Source organism: Anabrus simplex, chromosome 14 (assembly GCF_040414725.1).
Source record: "Anabrus simplex isolate iqAnaSimp1 chromosome 14, ASM4041472v1, whole genome shotgun sequence".
Classification (NCBI taxonomy): Eukaryota; Metazoa; Arthropoda; class Insecta; order Orthoptera; family Tettigoniidae; genus Anabrus; species Anabrus simplex.
Genome location: NC_090278.1, coordinates 71,586,705 through 71,613,344, shown reverse-complemented (window position 1 = coordinate 71,613,344; position 26,640 = coordinate 71,586,705). Strand labels below are relative to the sequence as shown.

The window sequence follows — 26,640 nt, the reverse complement described above, 5'->3', positions numbered from 1 at the left end:
GGGGGATGTATTCGCTATTGCATGTTCCTGGGTTGGTTGATTGGCAGTATGACGTGTTTTGAGTATACTGGTACAAACACACACACCTAATCCCCGACTGAGAGGAATTATTCACATCCGACTAAAATGCTCGATCCGGCCGGAAATCGAACACGAGTCCCCGACTACGCTGACCATTCAGCGAAGGCGCCGCACAGAACTTACAGTCATCCCCGTGAGTTACTTTCACCCTACCAACACAGTGAGGAAATAAAAAAGAACCTATGGTATTCCTACCTATTTTGCTCTTTTGGTAGCTGATCGTTTGACGTCTATCATAAACATTAGCACGTGTTGACCGAAATTTGCTTTCTTCATGGCGTTACGCGAAGGAACGTAAACGATTGATTGATTGTTTGTTTGATTGATTGATTGATTGATTGATTGATTGATTGATTGATTGATTGATTGATTGATTGATTGATTGATTGATTGATTGATTGATTGATTGATTGATTGATTGATTGATTGATTGATTGATTGATTGATTGATTGAGGAATTCGATGTTCTACATACAATCAGGGTGCTTTTAGTTTAACACGAACTGAACAACCGTAACTGAAAATAATCCAAAGAAAAGCAGCTCGATTTGTTCTGGGTGATTTTCCACAAAAGATTAGCGTTAAAAAATGTTGCAAAGTTTAGGGTGGGAGGAAATGGGAGAAAGGAGACGAGCTACTCGGCTAAGTGGTATGTTCCGAGCTGTCAGTCGAGAAATATCCGACTCCATGGCTAAATGGTTAGCATTCTTCCTGATTATATTAGACATGTTTGCGAAATTAATAACTAATAATTAATAACTGGTTTGATAGAAGGCAGCTTGTGTTTAGGAAAGGTTATTCCATTGAAGCTCAACTTGTAGGATTCCAGCAAGATATAGCAGATATCCTGGAATCAGGAAGTCAGACGGACTGTATCGCGATTGACCTATCTAAGGCATTTGATAGGGTGGATTATGTGGTGGTGGCGGTGATTATTGTTTTAAGAGGAAGTAAAACTGGGCAACCATCCTCTATATAACACTAATCAGAGAAAAAATAAAAGAAGGGATCCGACACTTCGAAAAATGAAGATATCGGCCAAAGGAAGAAAAGGGCGTGAAAATGAAAGACTCCCTAGCCCTCGCAAACCTAATAGCGTCGGGGTAGGAAAAGAACAAGAGTTGACCAAGACAGGTCGGATAGGAGAGATGAAAGTGAGGAGCCTGGCACAAGTAAGTGGAAAAAATGCCAGGACTCAGCTGAGGGCCCCGTGGTCGCCAACCCACGCTCCAAAGTTCAGAGCCCCTGGGGCCCCTTTTAGTCACCTCTTACGACAGGCAGGGGATACCGTGGGTGTTATTCTACCGCCCCCACCCATAGGGGATCTCTGGTAAGACCTCAACTAGAGTATGGTTCCAGAGTACGGGACCTTCGCAAGGATTACTTGATTCAAGAAGAACGGGAAAGAATCCAATGAAAATATTCTAGATGATTTCGGAGAAAAGAGTAGCGTTACAAAAATATTCCAAAGTTTGGACTGGGAAGACTTGGGAGAAAGGAGACGAGCTACTCGGCTAAGTGGTATGTTCCGAGCTGTCAGCGGAGGGATGGCATGGAATGATATCAGTAGGCGAATAAGTTTGAGTGGTGGCTTTAAAAGTAGGAAAGATCACAATACGAAGACAAAGTTGGAATTCAAGAGGACAAACTGGGGCAAATATTCGTTTTTAAGAAGGGGAGTTAAGGATTGGAATATCTTACCAAGGGAGATGTTCAATAAATTTCCAATGTCTTTGCAATAATATAAGAAAAGGCTAGGAAATCAACAGATATCGAATGTGCCAGCTGGGCGACTGTCCTAAATCAATATGTTTGGGTTTCACTGACAAACTGGAGCATTTTATTGTGGTACGGTATGTAAATTTTTATATTTTTATATTCGCGATGCTTAAAGTGAAACATTCATTTCTTATAATATAATCCGCTAATTGATATCAGATATATGTTCGTTTTTAATCTATATTTCCAAATTTTCAGTGCATATTTTGACATTTTAAGTGCAAAATTATCCAAAGCCTGGAAATTACTATTTGGTCCACGTCAACAGGGTGCCCTTTTAGGATTCACAATTAAACACTGTTTTATTTATTCATATACATTTATAATTCAATCCAAGCTGCAACAGAGCTGATGATCATGTAAGCGGTGCTCATCGTCCAGGACCTGGAGGTGGAGGGGGCCCATCTGGAGGAGCGTCATCATCTGGAGGTTCATCGTCAGGGCTCGCGTCCCCATTGGCGGCCTTCTCTGCCTGACGCTTACGGAACTCGGAGCGATCGAAGTTAATCCAAACCCCAACAGAGTAGACATCACCAGCAGAGCAAGTCACACGGATATCGAACCTCCAGTCATCTGCCCCCGGCACTTTCTCCGGTAACCGCGTACTGTCCAGGTAAAAGTTTAGCACGTCATATCTACCCTGAAAAAAAAAATACGACCGATATGAATAAACAGGGCTGACAGAAAAAAAAAGCATCGGGGGCTCGAATAAGGAAAATGAATTTACCATATAGACTAACTATGCACGTCTACAATGAGAAGAATATTTCGATTCATGCAAAATTGAGACAATACCAGGCAGCGATCCGCCCTGAAGCCTTATACACAGCAGAAACTTTTAACCTAGTAATAACAGGAGTATTTAAGAGATTAGAAATAGTGGAGCGAAAGATTCTCAGGAAGATGTTGGGACCGCGAAGAACAGAGGACAGTCAATTTAGAAGAGGAGCGAACAAAGAACTGTATACCAAGAAAGAGAAAATCTCGGACAACATACGGGAAAGAAGGGGACGTGTTCATAGGACACATCCTGAGAATGGACCGGTCGAGATTAACACTGCAAATAATACAGAACCAAAGTACGGTGGTGGTGGTGGTGGTAATTATTGTTTTAAGAGGAAGTACAACTAGGCAACCATATTATATATAACACTAATCAGAGGGAAACTATGGAAGGGGTCCGACACTTCGAAAAATGAAAAATGAAAGACTCCCTGGTCCTCGCAAACCTAATAGCGTCGGGGTCGCATAAGAACAAGATTTGAACAAGAGAGGTCGGATAGGATAGATGAAAGTGGGGAGTCTGGACAAGTAAGTGGAAGCAATGCCAGGACTCAGCTAAGGACTACGTGGTCGCCAACCCACGCTCCAAAGTTCAGAGTCCCCTTTAGTCGCCTCTTACGACAGGCAGGGAATACCGTGGGTGTTATTCTACCGCCCCCACCCACAGTGGGAGAACCAAAGTACGCTGGATCCAAGAGGTATAAAGGAATCGAGAAGAAATGGAACGGAAGAAGCAGAGATATACAACAGAGTGATTTTTAGATAAAAATTCAGGCTTGCACAGGTGTTCAGGACAGAACTAGGCCCCGAACAAAAGCTTCATGGAGAGAAGAGCGAAGAAGGTTGAAAAGTATGAGAATGAAAGAATATTGGACAAGGAGAAAGACGAGAACAAACGAAGCTGATACGAATTAACGTGATGCTCAGATGGCCAAAACGAAGAGAAGAAGAAGATTACAGCGTGTCCTTGGAAGAAAGCTGGTTGTGGAATGACGCAGACTGTTTTCGTTAAGACTAGTCTACGTTGAATGCAATCTGGAGAGATTTAAAAATTACTCACATGAATTCAGACATTGAACGCAGAATTTTGGCATAATTTGGTCTTACACTCGTTCATAATGCTCACCTTGTTTAATCGATAATAAATACCGGTACACAAAGTAAAAAAAAAAATAGTGAAAGTATACACGCATGACGGATATTGGACTAAAAAGCCCATGATTGAAAAGGTGGCTAAATTTATGGATAAAAAATAAGCAGAACATTTTTTGATCCTATAATGATTGAGAGGGGGTTCCACAAGGCACTGTAATTGGACATTTATGTTTGATATACATAACAATCTTTGTTCCATAAATGCTACATGCTTCTCTTACGTGAATAGCAAAGTATAGTTACGTGTAGAATTTGTTTCATAAATGCGACAATTGTGTGTCAGATCTGAAATTTAATATATTTCGCTCTAGATGGCTCTGAAGAGCGATAGCGATCACTGAATGCGATGCACAAACTGTCGACTGTTATTACAAAGCAGTAAAATCCAAGACTTAAATTTAACCTACATTTTTTCCTACTCATTCAGACAGAATAACAAGCAATTTTGATAATATTACGATTTTAAACAGAGGAAACAAATTTTGCTCTTGATGTGTGAATGAATAACTTAGGTGCTTGTGACTGCAATTTCTGTCCCATAGGATTTACTGTATAATGTATTCAGCTGATGTCTTGCTAATATATTTATTTTGTCTATAAATACACCGCAATTGAAGGCTAGGTTAATTTGTTGTCTAAAAACTCGGCGCGGTCTCATTTCAGTTTCTTCATTACTGCTACAATCGCTGCTTTTAGGGTTCGTTATTCACAAGAGATATTAAACTACAGAACATTCACGAAAATAAACTCCCTAGTTATACAGGATGCATCGTAACTATACCGTCAAAAAAAATAGGGAAGCTCTTCATGTTAAGAACAATGTTGCTATCAGATTGGCGGAGAAAATTATTCTTTTCAATAAAATGAGGGTACTTTGTTCCTTTCGGACGTACGATTTAACTCGCCGTACTTGCTATTCCAGAGAGCCAGCCTCTGTCTGTTGCTGTGTTTCAGAGGAGGGAAGGGAAGGGAAGGGAAGGGAAGGGAAGTAAGAAGTGTGAGGCAGAACTAATGCACGACACACCACACATCCATGCTATCCCCTGCTTGTCGTAAGAGCAGACTAAAAGGGGCTCCAGGGGCTCTGAACTTTGGAGCGTTGGTTGGCGACCAAGGGGCCCTTAGCTGAGTCCTGGTGTTGCTTCCACTTACTTGTGCCAGGCTGCTCACTTTCATCTATCCTATCCGACCACCCTTGGTCAACTCTTCTTCTTTGCCGACCCCGACGGTAATAAAGCACTAGAGGCAGAGGGAGTCTTCCATTTTCACGCCCTTTGCTGGCGAGATGTAGTGTTTACAGTGCATTATGGCTTCTGGTATGGGATAGAATAAATTTGTTACTTTCATTGACCTGTCTCAGTCTCATCCTTGGGTTTGACAATATGAAAGTGACTGAGGTATGAGCAATGCTAGTAATGCCATTCCTTATGCAGCCAGTCCCTGCTATGAATGGTGCGAAAATATCGCTCATAGATTCGGTTGGTGCATGCATTTCAGTGGGCTTGGCAGACTGATATGTAATAGCAACTTCTGGCTCAGTGAAGAAAGCAACGGGAAACTACCTCACTCCTCATTTCCCCAGCATGCCTTTTCAGTGACGCCTAAGCTATCTATGGCAGTTGTTGGCGGAACTGTGGAGGATCAAATCAACCTTCGGGCTGAATACCCAATATATAACATACCTGTCCCTTGCCTTTCTTAGGCCGGTACCTTCATTTTTCGAAGTGTCGGGTCACTTCCATTTTTTCTCTCTGATTAATGTTATATACAGGATGGTTGCCTAGTTGCACTTCCTCTTCAAACAATAATCACCACCACCTGTCCGACGCGTTGGCTGAACGGTCATCGTACTGGCCTTCGGTTCAGAGGGTCCCGGGTTCGATTCCAGGCCGGGTCGGGGATTTTCACCCTAATTGGTTAATTCCAATGGCACGGGGGCTGGGTGTATGTGTTGTCTTCATCATCATTTCATCCTCATCACGACGCGCGGGTCGCCTACGGGAGTCAAATAGAAAGACCTGCACCTGGCGAGCCGAACCCGTCTTGGGATATCCCGGCACTAAAAGCCATACGACATTTCATTTTTCATCACCACCACCAACACCACACATCCTGAACAGAGTCCAAAGCTCACTGCGAATTGTGCATCAAAGTAGGAGGGGGGCATATTGTACATCCACTGTAATCACACCACTGGGCGTTTTGTTTCCTCCCTTCAGTATATGATTCAATTCACAATATTGTGAATGAAGGAATTTGCATTTTCAGGGATGTTAAATAATAAAGAACGTTACTGCGACCATCAAGCGAGAGGAGAAACGATCTGGTGCATTCCTTGACTAACAAGTGTGTCTTAAATACAGTGTGTTCTTGTACTGTGTGTGTGCGCAGTTACAGCTGTTTAATAAACGAACTTTGGATATTGCCTGTGCGAGTCGAACGAAAAACTTGAGCATACGCACGGAGCATTATCTCTGTATCCAACATACACTCCACTCCCCTTCCCTGAAGTCGGCAGCGACTTGTGCTCTGTCGTAGCAAATTCGGCGAGTTGGTCAATTTGAATCACGCGTGCGGAATTAACAAAATAACATATTTCGCGAAAAGAAATATTTTCTCCACCAATACGAATGAACCATCGTGCTTGACATAACACGACGAGCAACCCATTTCTACAAATTTGTAGAGATGTCAAAAAAACATGACGTACATCTGTTTCATAACAATATATGTAGTCTACAATTTAACAAATTTGTCAGCTTTTTACCTGTCAGTTTAAAAGTTCAATGAAACACACATTTCTTAAATTGTCGTAAAAAACAACATTGTCATGACAATTTTATAAACTTGCAAGATTTAATCAATTCAATTTATATGCTGAACAACACAGCCCTTAGCCCAAATACATGTTCCCATTGAAACCAAATAATAAATTAAAATAAAATAAAATAAAATAAAATGCAAAATCTACTATGTGGACACTCACATGTGCGGAAAACGGTGCCTAATGTGAGCTCCACCCCTATAACACTAAATATCTTAACTTAATCTTGTGACCCCACACACAGGCGGCAACCAATCCACATGCGAGGCGCCACACCTCTAGCAGCTGACCGGGCGTGCTGTTCCACCCTGGTGAGGATAAAAAGGAACCACCCTCCCTGGAACAACACGTCTGGCCCCATACGTTGACAAATGTTTATCTTCGCCATTCCCTTTGGCGGCAGGTCACACGGGTGCTACCCCCTGTGGGTGGGGCCTGTAGAATAACACGCACGGTATCCCCTGCCTGTCGTAAGAGGCGACTAAAAGGGGCCTCAGTGGCTCTTATCTTTGGAGCGTGGGTTGGCGACCATGGGTGCCCTTAGCTGAGTCCTGGCATTGCTTCCACTTAGTTGTGCCAGGCTCCTCACTTTCATCTATCCTATCCGACCTCCCTTGGTAAACTCTTGTCCTTTTCAGACCCCGACGGTATTACGTATGAAGGCCAAGGGAATCTTTCATTTTCACGCCCTTCGCGGCCCTTGCCTTCCTTTGGCCGATACCTTCATATTTCGAAGTGTCGGATCCCTTCCATTATTTCCCTCTGATTAGTGTTATATAGAGGATGGTTGCCTAGTTGTACTTCCTCTTAAAACAATAATCACCACCACCATCACACGGGTGCTAGCACCCAGTTCCACATGTATCCTGCCTCTCTCTCTCTCTCTCTCTCTCTCTCTCTCTCTCTCCTTTCTCAACCTCTTATCTATTAACACGTGTTCACCATACTAGGGATAGGACCGCCCTATCCCTCTCTCTTATGACGTTCCCTTCTCCCTCCCTCGCATTCTTTATAAGATTTTATGATGGTGGTGGTGGTGGTGATTTTTGTTTTAAGAGGAAGTACAACTAGGCAACCATCCTCTATATAACACTAATCAGAGGGAAAATATCGAAGGGGTCCGACACTTTGAAAAATGAAGATATCGGCCAAAGGAAGACAAGGGCCACGAAGGGCGTGAAAATGAAAGACTCCCTAGCCCTCGCAAACCTAATAGCGTCGGGGTCGGAAAAGAACAAGAGTTGACCAAGAGAGGTCGGATAGGATAGATGAAAGTGAGGAGTCTGGCGCAAGTAAGTGGAAGCAATGCCAGGACTCAGCTGAGGGCCCCGTGGTCGCCAACCCACGCTCCAAAGTTCAGAGCCCCTGGGACCCCTTTTAGTCGCCTCTTACGACAGGCAGGGGATACCGTGGGTGCTATTTTACAGCCCCTACCCACAGGGGGTTAAGATTTTATGAAACACAAAATTCTCAAAATGTAAACCTGACTGATAATTTACCGTCACTTGTCAGTATAAAATTGTAACTTTTATGAAATAGGGCCCTGGTGGTGATAATTTTTTCGACCAACGGGACACCACCCTGCTAACCACGGTATTCACCATATAAACACTTCAACGATCATGGACATCCATATTCTAAAATTACCATATTTTATCTGCTTTTTGACTGTGTTGAGTGGGACAAACTATGGAAAGTATTAGATGAATTCGGTGTTCCAGCACATCTCATATCACTGGTGAAAGGTCTTTATGACAGTAACTTGGCGACTGTAAGGGTGGATGGTGATACCTCAAATTTTTTCACTGTATTCAAAGGCGTAAGTCTGTAGCGGTATAATTTAAGGACTATGTGAGAACACCGCTACACCGAAAATTTGCCCGTGTGGAATTCATTAAAAAGGGGAATGGAATCTATCGTTTAATCTTGCCCAAAAGTAGGGAAATCTGCGATAAATAATTGTTGGCCGTTGGGATTCTTATTGGTGCAAATTGTAATATAACTGTGGGCAATTGCTTCGCCATTGGACTTTTATTGAACGTTGTTGTTTATGAGTTTGTTATTGGGTAGCTCCGCTGCTCGATAGTCAACTGTTCTGCATGGCGCGCCCTAGCGGCCATTATTCCAAACGAGCACTCCTGTTCCAGCGCTTGGCGAGTGCAGGCGTCATGTCGCTTGGCTTGCTGCCAGCCACTATGGCAGGCAAGAATGATTTGAAACCACCGTAAGGTGATTGTGAAGGAAGGCGTAGGCCTGTGTAATGACATTTATATGTGGTGGTGTACTTTTAACTTGTAAGTAAATGTGGAATGCAACCTTATTCACGACTACGAGTGCCTGCAGCTGAGTATATTTTTCTTGGGAATATTTTGAACCAAACTGTATAAGTGAGTACTTAAAAAATGTGTTCAACACTCCGGTAAGTGATCGTCTGGCATGATATTTACCCCAACAGACTTTCCATGTTATCTTCAGGGAATTATTCTGCAGTGTGTAAGACGCCAACATGGCTACCTTCATCGATGTTTTGAATTAATTTTTCTTTGGGAGACGTCTTGTGAACTACAACCTCGACATACTACTTGTAGGAGAGCAATGTCTATTCGCCAAATTATGTTCTGAGAAGATTCTCGTGTGAAACCCCTTTGATACGCTGGTATTTAAATGTGGCACTAATAATAATAATAACTGCTTACTGTCGAGAACTCATAAAATCTTGTCGAGAGCTACGTGCTCGTTTCGGAAGCATTCTTGTGGGTTTCTTCTCCCAAATCTGCTTGTGTTAATATTTATATTGTGCTACATCTTGGTGATGTGATAAAGATGGGTTTCCAGGCAGTAATAAATGCAATGTTTTCGAAACTACTTGTTAAAAATATTAGCTGTTGTACACTCTCTCATGTTTACATTGGTTAAAGTGAAATTTTAGGTAGATTCATTATATTTTCGTCCTTCTGAAGTATACGGAAGTTGCTAATGTTCATACTATTGTGATTCTCGGTCGCATCTTCCATTATTGGATTCCGCTAATCTAAATATGCCCTCCCAATTATGTTATACTTAAACAAGTGATAATTTATATTGATGCACATACTTATGCGTCAACGGAACAGTGTGGTTTAAACTGGAGCTGTGACCAGTGAAGGTGTGTGTAGTCTCTTGTATCATTAGCCTCATAAAGGCGACTGAATATTTAAAACTATTTTAAACCCTAGTGAATACTGAAGCGTGCTTTGGATCGAAGTGAAATTAATTTTATTTTATTTTTAAAATTAATTTTCAATATTATTATTATTATTTTGAAATATTCTTTTCCCTGAATTTTGATTAATGTTACTGATCTGGAGCTTCACTCCATTTCTATTCCATTGTTGTTGATATGCTTTCATTTGTTTTTCTGATAACGGTGTGATAAGTTTGCATTGTAGCGGAGTGAGTGTTTTAACAATACTCGTGACGTGCAGACGTTCGTTGTTGCATGGCTTGCCTATGTTGGTGATGTGATGAACTGGTCACAAGATGAGTTTTAATTGTTTCTACATTATTGTGCTACCTTATTATTATTATTATTATTATTATTGATTCCCTTCCATAATTCTTTGTTTTTCTTTTGATGTCGGCTCTTTATTAATTTTTAATTTGATTTTTTTGCTTTCCTTAATGTTTCTTGAGGACATTGTCAGTGTGTTAGAAGACGCGGTTGAAGGTTTAAATTTGAAACGCTTCCGGGTTCACTGAGGATTTTCAAATATGTAATAAGTTATCATTTTGGGGAATTTTATTGGGACGCGCGTACCCACATCTGGTGCACCTGAGTTATTTATGACTTCGCTTAAGGAAAGATGGGTTTGAGCTCGAACAAATAAATTGTCACAAACAGGTAAATTGTCACGAACAAGTACATTGTAATGAAGCTTTTCAATCTACCGAAGTTAATTGTGTCTGGGAAATTAGTTGTAACTATTGGTATGGTGACTACGATTGCTTTTCCCCTGTAAATGAGCCTTGTCATCAGTTTTCTCTTTTCTTAAAATATAATATTTTGTTTTTATTATCTTATATATTAATTGCACCACCCACCTTTATTATTCTTTTAAATTACATTATATTTTGGTCTGTTTAAGTGTGACTGAGTGTGTCATTATTGGGAATTGCTCTACCTCATACCCTTTCCACCATCTGTTATGGTTGTTAACCTATTGGCTTCGCCCAGATTCCCATCGCTGCCCATTTCCTGTGTTGGTGTTCTATTGAGGCCCTTCTCTAAGTAGCTGGCGTGATTCACGCTGGGAAGAGCCTCTTATCTCTTTGGTGGTCGAGCTAACAACCGTGGACTCGGGCTGCGGTGTTGTGCCGCTTGTTGTTTGATTGCCCTCTTCTGCGATTGTTGGTGTGCAACAAGACAAGGCTGTGTATTGTCTCCCCAGCTCTACAATATCTATGCCAAGCATATCATGAGGAGAGCGCTTGATGGATGGTCTGGTGGCATCTCAATTCCTGGACGAAAAATCAACAACTTGCGTTTTGCTGACGACACCACACTACTTGCCAGTAGTGAAGATGAGCTTGCAGATTTACTTACAAGAGTAAAGGATATCCTTTACGGATTAGAGATCAATTTGAAGAAGACTAAACTTATGATCATAGATAGCGGAAATCAAGTGCACCTCACAGGTCGATTTAAGGGACTGGAGTTGGTTAATGACCTTGTATACCTTGAGCCATGCATAAGTGACACAGAAAATTGCGAGAAAGAGATAAAGAGGCGTACTATCCTAAAACGTGCAGCCATGAGTAAACTAAGATCTGGCAGAACAGAGCAATATCCAAAGTCACGAAGATTCGATTGGTTGAAGCACTAGTATTTTTCGTGTTATTTTACGGTTGTGAGACATGGACCGTAAAGGCTAAGGACAAAGACCACATCGATGCCTATGAGATGTGGTGTTGGCGTAGATTGCTACGTGTAGCTTAGACCGAAAAGAGAACAAATGAGTCCACCATTAAAGAGCTGACGATAGAGAAATATCTCTCTACACGTGTCAGTGAAAGAATACTTCAGTTCGGTTCCTTGGACATACCTTAAGGAGTGATCGAAACAACCTGGAAAAGTCTATCATAGTAGTCAAAAGACCACGTGGAAGGACATCAAGCAGGTGGATAGATCAGGTCAGGAAGATAACTGTCCTTCTTCTTCAGAACGTCCTAAGAAATGCTGAAGATTGAGTTAGATGGCGACACTTTGTGAAGCATGTAATTCTGTAGAGACAAAACAATGGGGTCACGACACTCAGTAATGAGTAATACGACTGATGATATATATTTGAAAAAATGAATGAAACAATTTTACTTATATGGTTTAAGAGTAATGTTACCTTCTTCACTGGACATGTCGGTGGGAGGTTGCTCACTTCAACGATCGCCGGATACAGCCAATACTCGATCTCCATGAGCTCACAACACCTGGTGGGATTAATGTTGAGTGTGCTCTTTCCGTACTCTATCCCCATCTTCTCAAAGCCGGTCACACTGCACTGAAACACAGAGCAACCAACAACTACATCATCATCAACAGAGATTATTTTTTGTAAATATCTATTACATCACACTACACAGATACCACAAGACTAAAATGTCATGATTTATAGATTGACACCTAACTTAGTTGTATAACAATTCATTAAAAAGCTTTCTTACTATTCAGTACAGTAAAGTGTTTTGACACTCAAGAAGATTATTTTAAAATCTATGCATGTTCCTCTCCTAACTTGGCCCATCTTCAGAAGAACATATTATTCATGCCTTGTCGCTGCAACCATTGATTTCTTCTCTCTGCGATCCTTTACATCTCTCCATAACTTTGGCATCCCATCAGCTCAACTACCTCTTCAAAGATATTCTTCCGTGGTTTCCATCTGCCTTTCTTTCCCATCACCTTGCCTTCGAACTAGTTCTTTATGACGTCATTATGACGGAGAATGTGACTTAAGTCCGACACTTTTCACCTTTTTATCATTATTATTAATTGTCTCTAGGTGTTAATTTCTCGAAGCCCTGCTTCATTAGTTTTCTTCTCAATCCAGGTAGTTCTCTATATTTTCCTCCATAGCCACATTCCCACCTCCTTCAAGAGAGTCCATCCTTCACAGCCTTATAGCAGCACACTCCAAATGAATGTTTTGATAAACAATTTCTTTTGTTCAGTATCTAAGGATTTATGAATTAAGAGCTGCTTCTTGTCCTCAAAGGCTTTCTTACACAGGGGAATTTTTACCTCTACAACATATTATTAAAACATGGTAATAATTAAAAACAATTGAAATTATGTTGAGGATTGATATGCACGACTGACATATGATACACTATTCCTATCTTGAAGATAGACTTCATGGTCCAACTGGATGATGATAAAATGGAACACTTCAATTTATAAAGTTCCTGATGTTTACACTAGGGTAGTAAGTCTTCTTGTCTTCAGAAATCTTAAACAGTTCTTGAAGTTGTCAAAGAGATGAATAACAGCTAACGGGAGAACAATATTTCTAATGTGTGACTTGTATAAAGAGGTGGTTAGCTGCCAATAATCTACTGAAACGGCAATAAATATGTTTACTGCAGAGTTAAATATCTTCAAAAGAAATAAAAAATATAAACAAATTAATTTGTTGAAAAAGATAACCACGGTTTTCGTAGGCCCAGTCTATTCCTTAAGAACTTTGGTAACAAAAATGTCACCAACACATAGAACCTTTTACCCGTACATCATACATTATGACCAATTTTTTTATTACATCTTTGATTAACTCTACGACTCGTCCGAGTGCCCCATGAGTACGGCCCGGATGTTTGTGGCAGGTGGTAGTGATTATTGTTTTGAGAGGAAATACAACTAGGCAACCATCCTCTGTATAACACTAATCAAAGGGAAAATATGGAAAGGGTCCGACACTTCGAAAACTGAAGATATCGGCCAAAGGAAGACAAGGGCCACGAAGGGTATGAAAATGAAAGACTCCCTAGCCCTCGCAAACCTAATAGCGTCGGGGTCAGAAAAGAACAAGAGTTGACCAAGAAAGGTCAGATAGGGTAGATAAAAGTGAGGAGCCTGGCACAAGCAAGTGGAAGCAATGCCAGGACTCAGCTAAAGGCCCCGTGGTCGCCAACCCACGCTCCAAAGTTCAGAGCCCCTGGGGCCCTTTTAGTCGCCTCTTACGACAGGCAGGGGATACCGTGGGTGTTATTCTACCGCCCCCACCCACAGGGGGAAATGTTTATGACATTTCCTTATATTAATTCCATAGAAAATACAAGTTAAGGGTGATTTTACCTACGGTGACTAAAATGATGCAATTTTCACAGGTCATATAACGTCATATTACGGCTCTTTTAATGTTTTGTCATTTTCCTGTAATTCTTCATATTATTGTTATATTTTATCATGAATTTTCGTGTTTAATTCATTTTTTTAATCGTTTTATTCCAGTTTCGCATACTAGCTTTCACTCCTCTCAAAGATGGATTTTTCACATCTCCGAATTGTTGTCTGTAATTTACAATTAACTCTCTTAGAAATATATATTTATGTAAATTAGGAGGGTCATCTGTATAGAAAGAGACAGATGCGTATAAAGCGACAGAATAGCGATTGAACTCTAATGATTTGACGTATTTCAAATATGCCCCAATACTATCCTGAGATGCTGAGCGGTCGTTTTCCCCGTTACAAGTTAATGTTGGGTGAAAATAGAAGATCGTTCTTATTTGATAACTTTAAAACGTACGTAATTTGCTATTGTAATTCTTTCTGATCCCCCATGAAAATGTGGCATTTATTTCACTATGTGCAGAGTCGGAGTTACCTCTGGATTGAGTAATTAAGTACATTCAAAATACATTAATAAAATATTATTATTATTATTATTATTATTATTATTATTATTATTATTATTATTATTATTATTATTATCGAATGTTCTATATTTTAAAAGTATATTTTCAATATAATAATTTAAACAGCGGGCAAGATTTTCAAGATTTCGACCAAAATTTTTTTTAAAGTCGTATTTATTGTCATACTAGACGGTGCCCGCGGCTTCGCCCGTGTTTATTAATTCAAGCGTGTTAAACCCGTTTAATTAAATGCAAAAGAAGAACTGTATTTATTAACATACATCTTTTTCACCTTTAATATTTGTCGTTTTCTATTATTTTAATATTTCACCCCCTTTCAACCCCACCCCCCAGCCTGTAGGGGTGTTTTCCCGTACAGTTTTCTTTCCCAACCAGTAAGCCACATGAGTATCATGTTTGGTTGAGAGCTATGCTAGAATATGCACACGTGTACATCCATGATCTCGGTCATTTTGGACATTCCTTTCACCCCATCCAACCTCCATCCCGATTGGGGATGAACTTAGACTCAAACGGCATCCAGAGTGCCACGGTTCACCTCAGCAACTCCAAAGATTATGAACTCGCCACTAATATCATTAATTTATTTTTATATTTCACCTCTTCCTTTAGCCGTGCTAGGGATTTCTTGCCCTTACAGTAATCTTCCCAGATATTAAGTTACATGTGTATCTAGTTTGGTTGAGAGCTATGCTGAAAAATACACACATATTCACCCGTAATCTCTATGTCATTCTCGACATTTTCTTTCTTCACACCTTCTCACCCCCTATGCCATGGGATCTGAACTTGGACTTTTCATATACCGTTTATAGAAGCAGAAGAAGATAAGTTTTAAGAAACACATCATAATCTTCGCATACTGTTCGTCAGGCAACCCACTGAACATACTTGTCATGAGGTTATCTTGTCTTTCCCTATTTCATTTTTTTAATCCTTCTCACCCCCTATGCCGAACTTCCCATCAAATTTCGTTCAAACCACTTCCTTAACCCTCCCAGGAGTAAGAAGAACAAATTGTGAAATGTTCAGCCAAATTGCTCCAGTAGTTTTTGAGTCCATTCGAGACATACATACTGTGCAAACAAACATTCGTTTTTATATAAATAGATTTTAGTACTTTTTAGGTCATAAATGCTTGCATATTTCTAACATTTTTAGGTCATAAATGCTTGCATATTTGTAAAATTTTCAGGTGATTACTTAGCTAATTCAGCATGTCTGAGTAACAATACTGAGAATTTACATTACATCTTTACCCCACCATAGTTACAAACCATCGGTATAGGGAAATAAAGAAACAACATTACATGTCTAGACTAACTGCTTCACTACAACTAAATCTACAACTAATTTAGTCAAAAACGTAATTCTGAGCGGAATCCTACACAGGAGGATGGCCATTCCACATGCAGGGGTCCACCCTACCACCCTCTAATCTTACAACTAACTTGGTGGCCCCCACACGGGCGGAAAACCAGACACTATGTAAGGCACCACCCCTAACTTAATCTACTACTAATCTAAAAGAACTGGCTGGTCGTGGTATCCCCGTGGTAAGGAAAACTGCCCTTCCTGCCCGTGACACCACTCCCAGCCACGCCTCGTGGGTCAGATGTCTTTCCCCACCAACAGCTAGCTGGCAATGCGTTTTCCTTCCATTCTTTGCGTGGTAGATCACATGAGGCGGAAGCCAATCCATCATGTGACCCGTCACGTTCTTATCTACTAACCAGCTTGTTTTCTTTTTAATAGTCGCCTTTCTTTCACATTGTCAGCACCCATCCTTGCTTCTCATGTTTCCCCACGTGCGGACATGCTTAATCTATTTAACCTTGGGGTAGGTCCGTCCCACCCCACCCTTTCACTTCTTATGCCTCCCACACCCCTTCCCATATCTTTCAGTCTGCCCTTACACCGTGCACTTCTTCTACCTTGTTTACATCTTGTCCTCTACAATTTATACACTCATTCCTTTAAACTATGCCATGAATTTAATAATAATACACCTTTTTACATTTGCTCCCTCAGACTCCCTTCTCCTTTCTACTTTCTACTTTTACAGAGTCTTTCACATCCCCCCGCTCCTAATATTACCGCTAGACACTTAATCCATTCCATTACCAATATTACAAATCTTTTCTTATAATATCTACCTTGTATAAATATAACACTCATTCTACTATCATCTTGCTCCAGTGAGTATCACCATTCCTCTGGGCAAGATACTCTACCTCCTTATCCAAGTCTTACTCAGTTCACCTTCCTATCCGACTACTCTAAATACACAACCAACATTCCTCGTCCTCTGTTCACAGTTCACAACACCGATCTTACAGACATGCTAATAGATTCCTTACTTCTCTACTCATTTACACCAACTTCATACAGTTTTTCCACCTTGTTTAGTTCTCATACTCTACAATCCACTCACTAGTTGCACATTTCCTTAACAGCACCATAAACTTCATATTTATACCACCTCATTACCTATACTCTCTCAACTTTCTTTCTCCTATCTAATTCCTCCTTATAACAAGGTTTGCCAACCTCACCCCTAACTAGATATTACTTACTCGTCTCTTCATACATTCTTTTACCAATATATACAAAACTCTTCTTACCGTATTTACATTATACTGTATATAATATAACACATTCGTCAAAATCTTACTACCTCTTCTCTGAAGACTACATTTTTATTCACAACATCGACTTTATAAACATAATAATAGTTTCCTTACTTCTCTTCTAATTTACACCGTCTTCTTACAGTTCTTCCACCGTGTTTTCGTCTTATACTCTACAATCCACTCACTGATTACACATTAGCTTCAACTTAATATTTATACAACCTTTTTACATTTAAAGTTAAAAACTTCATGATTGTTCCGTATTGAATAGAGAAATAAGAAGATGTACAATATTATAGGGAAGGATCCACCTTTCAATACTCCGTAGTAAGTTGAACTAAAAATTAGTTACAACCTGTTTATTGGGACCGGTTTCAACACATTTCAAGTGTCATCAGATCTTCGCTAATTGGCTGATGATGACACTTGAAATGTGTTGAAACCGGTACCAATAAACAGGTTGTAACTACTTTTTAGTTCAACTTACTACGAAGTATTGAAAGGTGGATCCTTCCCTATAATATTGTACATCTTCTTATTTCTCTATTCAATACGGAACAATCATGAAGTTTTTAACTTTAAATGTAAAAAGGTTGTATAAATATTAAGTTGAAGCTAAGATCTTCGCTAATTGGCTGATGATGACACTTGAAATGTGTTGAAACCGGTACCAACAAACAGGTTGTAACTACTTTTTAGTTCAACTTACTACGGAGTATTGAAAGGTGGATCCTTCCCTATAATATTGAACCTTTTTACAGTTATTCTCTCAGCTTTCTTTCTCCCACAGAATTCCTCTTTATTACAAGGTTTTCCATCGTCACCCCTATCTAGATATTACCTACTCAAAATTTTCAGGTCATAAATGATTGCATATTTGTAAAAGTTTTAGGTCATAAATTCTTGCATATTTCTAAGTTTGTTTTTGCTATTTGCTTTACGTCGCACCGACACAGATAGGTCTTATGGCGACGATGGGATAGGAAAGGGCTATGATTTGGAAGGAAGCGGCCGTGGCCTTAATTAAGGTACAGCCCCAGCATTTGCCTGGTGTGAAAATGGGAAACCACGGAAAACCATCTTCAGGGCTGCCGACAGTGGGCTTCGAACCTACTATCACCCGAATACTGGATACTGGCCGAACTTTAGCGACTGAAGCTATCGAGCTCGGTTTTCTAAGATTTTTAGGTCATACAGATCCAGGCCGTACTCACGAGTCTAGATGCAGATTTTGATACTGATCAGTGGAGGAATGTAGAGTTGTATAACCAACAAACAAACAAACATAATTGTTGGATTAATGCTTAGGATAATAAACTTTTGGGCATATGTCGTGTCCAGAAAACAAGGTGAAGTTCTTTACTTTTCACAGAGAACTTTGCTCTGCGTTTTCAGAAGAAAATATCGACTGATCATGTGGAAGACTTCCCCAGTAATGGGGAATTTCACCTTGTTTTGTTGACACAGAAACAGACCAAGAGCTTATTATTATGTCTAAATTTAACTTTCATTTTACAGATATACGGCATATCATAAATCAATAGCAACTTCTGGTCTGGTACTTACCATAGCCTCGGGACAAAGATCCTCTGTTAACTCTACCGACACATTCGTGATGATGAGAGTCCTGTTGAAGCGCTCTGCCTTAGCTTGGATCACGTCGATAGGGGATTCCCCTGCCTTCAGGTAGTTCTTCAGCTTCACAAACTTCAACTCATATTCCGGCTGGAATGAAAAGAGACTCGTCCATTAGCACTCAGGTCTGTATTGACCTACGCGAGTACAAGCTTTAATCGTGGTTTAATACTACGCAAAACCGAGATAAGAGTTAAATTTAATTTCACCAACAACATTATCTCAGATTGAAATTTTACCGGAGGAAGGGTGGATGGTATAATATAAAATGTAAGATAATTAGAGCTTCAAGATGGCAGCTCGATTGATAAAAAGAATGTGCTACATACTTTTAGGACTGCGATGACACTGTTTTGAAAAAAGAAGTTTGGTTATCTAAAGCCTGGACACCGTCATTCTTATCCATGAACGAAAATAACCTCAAGTTCCCAACAAATAGGTAACATGAATCCTCGATAATATCTTACGAACGGCGTACTGTATTGTTTAACACTTTATTTATTTCTACCCAATTGAAGTACATTACACATTAGTTGTTACGTCCACCTTCTCAACATAATCTCCTTGTAAATGTATGCACTTTTGCCATCGATGTGTCAGTCTCTCCAGACCTTTCTGAAACCATTGTTTCGGAGTGCTGCGTACCTATGCCTTGACAGCTGTGTCCAGTTCTGAAAAATCCACAAAAGGGCGACTACACACAGGTCCCTTCATGTTCCCGAACATGTTCCCGGCACTTCTCGTCATTTCTTTGGCGGTGGACTGCCCCTATGCTTCCATTGCATCGATTGATGTTTCGTTTGTGGCTCATGGTAATGGAGTCATGTCTCATCACCAGTCACAAGCCTAGCCATGAAGTTGGCTGGATTTAGATCGTGGCGTTTGCAAAAGCGCTCTGCACACGTCCACACGCCTCTGCTTTTCGTCTGCCGTGCACGATCCGCCGTGGGGTGTTTCGGCTAATTCCAGTGGCAGCCCCCATTTCCGTAAATGTCATGCATTTGTTTCCTTGGATGGCCTGTTCGACCCGGGCAATGTTGGCTGGTGTTGACACTGTCACATTCCTTCCAGAACTGGTTCCCTTGTCCACCGATGTTCGCCCTGTTTTCCAACCTTCCAGCCAGTTGTAAACTGTTTTCTGTGACGGCGCATGTTCTTCACACACAGCGCCGATGAATTTCTGCAGTGGTCAAGCCTTTTTCCCATAGGAACCAAGTCGTATAGCGCTGTCCCTGAAGGTTGCTTTCCATGTTGTCTGCTCTTACGCTGACATTGTTGTTATGAAATGGCTATGACGAGTGCATCTGTTGGCCCCTGTGCGTGTGCTGCTACCAAACAGTGATACAAGACACTATTTACATGTCACCACATTCAAATGTGAAATGTGAACCATACCCTGACGTACAAAAAATAAAGTGTAAACAATATAGTACGCCCCTCGTATATTCTGTGTGGTACACGATTGTGCATCATTTGTAATGAATAACTAAGGAATATTTCTTGAATGAAGCAGACAATGTGTAGGCCTGTTTTCTTATTCTCTATGATGCCGATGTTTTCAGACATTAAATTAAATAACAATCCTTTGTCTTGAAACGTAATATTAGGCTTATTCCTTCGCTTCTGGTCAATAACGGACATAATTCATGATAAATTATTTGCAAACATCGAACCTTCTTAAAAACTTGTTTATTTTTGAGTATGGTAGTTTTGTGTATGCGAGTATGAACAATTTAACCCTTTGTTGCCTGAATAGTGAAAAATAATAAGTATACTAGATTTTTTTCACCTTTTTCTAATGGAATATGTTCAAATAGTACATGCTAATACTTTCTAATCATAATTTTAATTTTTGATATGTTTTTGGGGGCCTGATACTTTTAAGTACCGTCAGGCATATAGGAGGCTTCATATTTGGGTGGATAAGAATGTTCACATTTTGGAATTATATTACATTTATTGTCTCAAAATATTAGTAGAACATGTTTTTCACACCTGAAACTATTACAAAAATGTAAAAGCAAAATTTAAAGCAAATATGTGTAATAAGTTTCGTAATATTATTGTTCATATGTAGAACATCTTGCATACATCCAATACAGCTGACAGATTATGATACTCTGCAAAACAGTTCTCTTTTTCATTGCAGCAAAGAAAAACACTACATGTAGTAAACTTTGAATGCGGTCTTGACTGCACCTTCTTTCTCGAACACACCTCACATCGACCACGGTTTTTTACAAAAACAACAAAATGATTTCCACGATTACTTAGTCTGACATCACTGGGCACAGAATATTCTGTTTTCCTGATTTTTGTAGACATTTTTGCTCTGGTGACCTCATATGACGTGAAAGTTTTCCTGGAAGAGGAATTTCTTTCTGGTTCATCAGTCCTAGGGCCACATTACGCCGGAATGCCATTAGAGGGACTTTTTCATGCAGATTACAGTATATGATGTAGGCACTGACAAATGCTATCTCAATCATTCCCCAAAATAATCTATGCCACCATTTTAGGATCGACGGTCTAAACCATATACGACTCGAAGTCTGTCAGCATGGTCCACTCCACCCATGTGTGCATTGTAGTCTTGCACAACAACCGGGCAATCAACAGTAACATTACTTCCATCCTTCTGTTTCCTAGAAACAGTTGTGGCTTCTGTTCCATGGAAATTAGGTGCTAAGCACACACCTTTTTACTGTCTTTCCATAGAAAAACACTGATGTCCATCGAAGGAAAGCTTTACTTTCGGTTTTGGATATGACTAACATGAGACACTCCATATGGCCTAACGGTACTTCTAAGTACCTCGCCATTTACTAGCTATATATCTACACCAATTGCAAATTTCATCAATTTCAGTATTTTATTGCATTACAGAAGCAAACTTACATGTACTAAGATTACTTGCAGGTCGACTGTAACAATAGGAGCTAAGAAATAATCAATCAAAATGTCATTTGTTTACAGTGCTAACACTATGACTACACTCCTAAGAATAAAACGATCTCCCGCGTTTTTCATCAATACCAACCTCAAAAATGAAATATCTCTGTTTTAAGAATTAGTTACTTGAATGTTCCATGAGGAAAATACAAGGGTAGGATTTACTGAATAATTCCAAAGCCATGCAATATGAGAAGGTACTTTCAAGTAGCATCAGGCAACAAAGGGTTAAGGTTCAAATTTAGACTGGAACGAAAACTTAGTTTCGGTAAACAGAGATAATACATTGTGTGATGAATACAGAAGTGAGCGTTATATGAGGTAATTCGTTTTCGGAATCTAAGGTCAAAGCAAAAGTAACAGCCGTTGGTGAATACAGACCTGAGTGAGGGTTTGACTAACACTGTCAAATGACCCACTATGTCGTGTTGGTCATTAAACATGTATCATGTATGCATTTCCTAGTATATACTGTTGTATACTCGAAATCTTTAGTATCTCGTGGCCAGAAATATTCATTTCAGGCAAAAAATCAGTACAGCCCTCAGAACCACCCAGTACCTGCTTACACACTCTCTCTCAATGGTCAAATGCATCAGAAGCGTTAACACATGCACACATCTGAAGAGTGAGGGGAGGTGGAGAAAATAGAAGTACGAGGATATCTAGCATGAATGAAACACACGCGGAGGGGAAGGTACTTGCTTCCCAGCCTGCCCACACGTCCCACTGGTTCGACAATGAAGGGAGATAGGAATGAAGGGAGGATAGTGGTGGTGATTATTGTTTTAAGATGAAGTACAACTAGGCAACCATCCTCTATATAACACTAATCAGAGAGAAAAATGGAAGGGGTCCGACACTTCGAAAAATGAAGGTATCGGCCAAAGGAAGACAAGGGCCACGAAGGGCGTGAAAATCAAAGACTCCCTAGCCCTCGCAAACCTAATAACAGTGGTGTCGGAAAAAAACAGGAGTTGACCAAGGGCGGTCAGATAGGATAGATGAAAGTGAGGAGCCTGGCACAAGTAAGTGGAAGCACTGCCAGGACTCATCTGGGGGCCCCGTGGTCGCCAACCCACGCTCCGAAGTTCAGATGGTGGTGGTGATTATAGTTTTAAGAGGAAGTACAACTAGGCAACCATCCTCTATATAACACTAATCAGAGAGGAAAGATGGAAGGGGTCCGAGACTTCGAAAAATGAAGGTATCGGCCAAAGGAAGACAAGGGCCACGAAGGGCATGAAAACGAAAGACTCCCTAGCCCTCGCAAACCTAATAGCGTCGGGGTCGGAAAAGAACAAGAGTTGACCAAGGGAGGTCGGATAGGATAGATGAAAGTGAGGAGCCTGGCACAAGTAAGTGGAAGCAATGCCAGGACCCAGCTGAGGACCCCGTGGTCGCCAACCCACGCTCCAAAGTTCAGAGTCCCTGGGGCCCCTTTTAGTCGCCTCTTACGACAGGCAGGGGATACCGTGGGTGTTATTCTACCGCCCCCACCCACAGGGGGGTGAAATATGATATGGTACTTTCAAGTAGCATCAGGCAACAAAGGGTTAAGGTTCAAATTTAGACTGGAACGAAAACTTAGTTTCGGTAAACAGAGATAATACATTGTGTGGTGAATACAGAAGTGAGCGTTATATGAAGTAATTCGTATTCGGAATCTAAGGTCAAAGCAAAAGTAACAGCCGTTGGTGAATACGGACCTGAGTGAGGGTTTGACTAACACTGTCAAATGACCCACTATGTCGTGTTGATCACTAAACATATATCATGTATCCATTTCCTAGTATATACTGCTGTACACTCGAAATCTTTAGTATATAGTGGCCAGAAATATTCATTTCAGGCAAGAAATCAGTACAGCCCTCAGAACCACCCAGTACCTGCTTACACACTCTCTCTCAATGGTCAAATGCATCAGAAGCGTTAACACATGCACACATCTGAAGAGTGAGGGGAGGTGGAGAAAACGGAAGTACGAGGATATCTAGCATGAATGAAACACACGCGGAGGGGAAGGTACTTGCTTCCCAGCCTGCCCACACGTTCCACTGGTTCGACAATGAAGGGAGATAGGAATGAAGGGAGGATGGTGGCGGTGATTATTGTTTTAAGATGAAGTACAACTAGGCAACCATCCTCTATATAACACTAATCAGAGAGAAAATGGAAGGGGTCCGACACTTCGAAAAATGAAGGTATCGGCCAAAGGAAGACAAGGGCCACGAAGGGCGTGAAAATCAAAGACTCCCTAGCCCTCGCAAACCTAATAACAGTGGTGTCGGAAAAAAACAGGAGTTGACCAAGGGCGGTCAGATAGGATAGATGAAAGTGAGGAGCCTGGCACAAGTAAGTGGAAGCACTGCCAGGACTCATCTGGGGGCCCCGTGGTCGCCAACCCACGCTCCGAAGTTCAGATGGTGGTGGTGATTATAGTTTTAAGAGGAAGTACAACTAGGCAACCATCCTCTATATAACACTAATCAGAGAGGAAAGATGGAAGGGGTCCGAGACTTCGAAAAATGAAGGTATCGGCCAAAGGAAGACAAGGGCCACGAAGGGCATGAAAACGAAAGACTCCCTAGCCCTCGCAAACTTAATAGCGTCGGGGTCGGAAAAGAACAAAAGTTGACCAAGAGAGGTCGGATAGGATAGATGAAAGTGAGGAGCCTGGCACAAGCAAGTGGAAGCAATACCAGGACTCAGCTAAGGGCCCCGTGGTCGCCAACCCACGCTCCAAAGTTCAGAGCCCCTGAGGCCCCTTTTAGTCGCCTCTTACGACAGGCAGGGGATACCGTGGGTGTTATTCTACCGCCCCCACCCACAGGGGGCCGAAGTTCAGAGCCCCTGGGACTCCTTTTAGTCGCCTCTTACGACAGGTAGGGGATACCGTGGGTGTTATTCTACCGCCCCCACCCACAGGGAAAAATGAAGGGAGGAACCAGACCCCCTCTTCAAGGCAACAGACGTAATGTGTATGTGAACTCAATGAGGGTCAAATTCTCCAGTTTCTTTCTAATTCTTGTGTGCGAGGTTTGGCTGAATTGTTAGCGGTCTCGACTATGACTTCATTACCAAATGGCATCGCGCTCAACCATTGTAAGAAAGAATGACCCTTATTTTCGTCAATATAGGCCCTGTTAAATACTACTACCAATAATAATAATAATAATAATAATAATAATAATAATAATAATAATAATAATAATAATAATAATAATAATAATAATAATAATAATTTCCATCCTCATAAACCAAAGTAAAAATAACCTGGCATTAAATAATTATGATTGTCAGAGACGCAAGAGCGTCTGGAAAACCGTTGCTATCAAGTTATCGTCAGCGCTGATCAAACAATTAAATAGCATATATTGGGCGGGGGAATTACATCGTGCATACTTCATATCAATTAAATTACAGTTGATTAATTGTTTTCCTTGATTAGAAGAAGCTAGTATAGCCTGAATGTTCAACCATAGAAACTTCGTAATCAATTTCCGAAAAAATGAAGTTGGTAGTGACCTTTGAGTCGCAAGCCACACCTCGTGGAGGACGAACACATGTGACGTTGCCTTGGTTACTTCTCCTTCATCCTCAGGGTTGGCCAAAATATTCGCCCAAACGTTACCTGTTTCCTTTTCCACCCGGAATTCTTGTGATCGCGTTTGAACCTGATAAAGCGCCTGCAAAACAAGGGAATTTCTGGCGCTGAGTAGCGCATTACGGCAAAGTGCTTGGCGGGAGACAGGCTCGCAGCGCAGGCGACCGGGTGAACGACAATTCCCTGAATCGATAAAATAATGTCCCTGCACACAGTGTAGGTTATAATGTGTTTGCTTATTCTCGATTATGTTAATGCTTTCGCCCACCTAATTCAATAAGAATCCATTCTCTTGGAAATTCAACTTACGCTTCTTTTTTCCGTTTCTAGTCAGTAGCGGACATTATTTACGAAAGGAATCAAAAACTTGCTTATATTTCGACAATGGCAGAAGCTCGTAGTCATTTTTGTTTTCCGTGCCTCAGTATGAAAAACTTAAGGTTAAAAATCAGATCGAAACGAAAACTTAGTTTTGGTAATCCGAGATAAGGAATTCTGTGGTGAATTCAGCAGTGAACGTTATCCGAGAAAATGGAATTATCCGAATATTGGAAATGTAACATAATAGCAAAAGTAACTGACGTTGGTAGTCTGTAATATTCAGAATAAATGGACCGTGGTTATAAATAAAAGAATAACGAAATCCATACTGTTCCTTTCACACCACTTAGGTTTTAAAATTAGTACTTACATCGCCACCTTGGACCAGGTCCCATATCGCCAAGGATATAAAACTCGCACATAATATTCGATATAACACACGTACGACACTCATTTTAAAACTATGGCCGAATCTCTGTCCCTTCTCTTTCTTTTATATCCAACGCTATCCGCAATTATGTTGACCTAAAAGAACAGGTACCTTTTGATTTCGTATTACAATAACACAAAAGATTACAGGTAATGAATGGTTTCCTGGCAGGCACTATGCGATAAATATCAGGCAGGTTGAATGCATATTAATATCATCTGCTTGTACAGCATATTAAAGCGAATGTTTTTAATTTCATTTGGAGTACATAGCCATTTCATAAATCACCAAATAAATCTTGCTGAATACCTTTACTACCCACAGGATATTTCGAACTTATGGATCTGGTTAACATGGACTGTATCTATTCTGGTGAGTTCAAAGTCGTATCTAGATTAACAAAATGCGCTTCTATCGAATCCCTTCGTATGTCGATGGCGGTGAATTTGGTAAGTCCATTTATAAGATACTTGAACATAATGTGCAATGTTAACAGTTCATTTTGTCTTCTATGTAGGGTGTAAAAATA

The 26,640-nt window shown here is 40.6% G+C and overlaps 1 protein-coding gene across 1 annotated transcript; it reads right to left on the bottom strand.

Annotated features, from left to right (window-relative positions):
- Positions 1 to 1,944: 1,944 nt before the first annotated feature.
- LOC136885516 (uncharacterized) lies at positions 1,945 to 26,135 on the bottom strand. The gene is made up of 4 exons (XM_067158117.2): positions 26,052 to 26,135; positions 18,733 to 18,891; positions 11,998 to 12,156; positions 1,945 to 2,500 (listed from the first exon to the last, which is right to left on the bottom strand). The coding sequence occupies exons 1-4, from the start codon at positions 26,133 to 26,135 to the stop codon at positions 2,231 to 2,233; spliced, it is 672 nt and encodes a 223-aa protein (XP_067014218.2). The 3' UTR covers positions 1,945 to 2,230.
- Positions 26,136 to 26,640: the final 505 nt, after the last annotated feature.

Bases quoted from the DNA above. Each gene is read 5' to 3' on its own strand.
- LOC136885516 (XM_067158117.2), bottom strand. From the start codon at position 26,135: ATGAGTGTCGTACGTGTGTTATATCGAATATTATGTGCGAGTTTTATA. The intron at 18,892-26,051 runs GTAAGTACTAAT...TTTTCATTCCAG, and splicing joins ACCTGGTCCAAGGTGGCGAT to CCGGAATATGAGTTGAAGTT. The intron at 2,501-11,997 runs GTAACATTACTC...TTTTTTTTTCAG, and splicing joins CGACATGTCCAGTGAAGAAG to GGTAGATATGACGTGCTAAA.